Below are 1448 nucleotides of genomic sequence, written 5' to 3' on the forward strand. Positions count from 1 at the left end.
TGTTATGCCGAAATTTCTTTGCGATGAACTCAATAATTTACGCAAATATTCTTGCGCAGTAATTAAATATTTAAAGTGACAACTAATCGATTAATTATCAGTGAATTATCGTTATTGCTGATTAAATGATAAATGTTCTTTTTTTTCAAATGGTAAAATGCGTATTTATAATTTTATACACTTAACGATTGCTTATTAAACATAAACTCGTCAGGTTTTTGACCTTCTTGAAGCTGAATAATTAATCAATGAACAACATTATATTCAACAAATTTCAACTTTGACCTCTCTTTTTTTTAATAATTTAATTGAAATAATAAAATTTAAGGTATGCAATCAAGCTGTGCTGGTACAATGATATCAGATAGGCATGTATTAACAGCTGCACATTGTTTTATCCAAAAAGATTGTGAACAGTAAGTAATTAGTAATCAATTACGAATTAATTATCAACTATTGCTTTGTTTCACAAAAAAATCTTTTTTTCCACAAAAATTTTCTTTATGATTATTTTTGCATAAATTATTATATTTTTCTAAAATTTTATTAAATTTTTTTCTTTTTAAAAAGGTTATTAGAAAAGGTTTTAGAAAAATCGAAATTATTGATTTCATTTTAGACATAATTAATTAGCATAAGAGTATTACGCGAAACGATAAAATTATTTATTGTAATAATACCGAAAGAATTAATCAATCAGTCGAATTTTTGTTAAAAAAAATTAGTAAAATATTTTGAATAATTCTTTAGAAATTAAAATTATAATTAATTTTGAATAATTTTTAGAAGAACTGTAACCAAAATATTAAGCGGTAAAAAGTGGAAAGTATATTATGGTGGTGGTTGCTTACCATTTTCTAAAGATGTTTGTTCAAATTTCCAACGAATGGCACGATCAGTAAATGTTAAAAATGTAATCATTATACAAAAACAAAGCTAAAATTTGATTTTTATTGCTTTTTTCTTAGTAATAATAGACTTGATTTGAGTATTTCTATCCGAAATTTTAATTAATTGTACTCATTTAATTTTTAAATTCACTCTTTTTACGCTTTCATTGTTTCATGAAACTTTAAAATAAAACATTGACATATCTGTATTCATCAAATAGATAAGTGGTGGACAAACATTTATTTGATACCAAATTATCACGTGATGGAAACGTAAATAAGCTTTACCTCATTTTATACTTCGTTTTGATATTGTTGCAGATTGCAATTCCGGCTGATTATCTCACGGGACCTTGCTTACATAATGATATTGCTATTGCTACTGTTAAATTGAAAATGGTTAAATTTTTTAGATTTGATTTTTGTAAAGTTATTTGAAATTTTTAAAAATTTTTTTTCAAAAAATCTTACAACATTTCCGGCATCACTGGATGATGTTGCATGTATTGCACAACCACATGATACTGTACCAAATACTTTCACACTATACTCCAGAGG

The 1448-nt window shown here is 24.9% G+C and overlaps 1 protein-coding gene across 1 annotated transcript; it reads left to right on the forward strand.

Annotated features, from left to right (window-relative positions):
* Positions 1-330: 330 nt before the first annotated feature.
* LOAG_15581 (hypothetical protein) lies at positions 331-1328 on the forward strand (the record flags this gene model as incomplete). The annotated part of the gene is made up of 3 exons (XM_003151071.1): positions 331-416; positions 787-913; positions 1212-1328. 3 exons carry the CDS (start codon positions 331-333, stop codon positions 1326-1328), a joined length of 330 nt encoding a protein of 109 aa, XP_003151119.1.
* Between the last annotated feature and the right edge of the window lie 120 nt (positions 1329-1448).

The sequence above is a fragment of the Loa loa genome (assembly GCF_000183805.2).
Source record: "Loa loa unplaced genomic scaffold supercont3.654, whole genome shotgun sequence".
Classification (NCBI taxonomy): Eukaryota; Metazoa; Nematoda; class Chromadorea; order Rhabditida; family Onchocercidae; genus Loa; species Loa loa.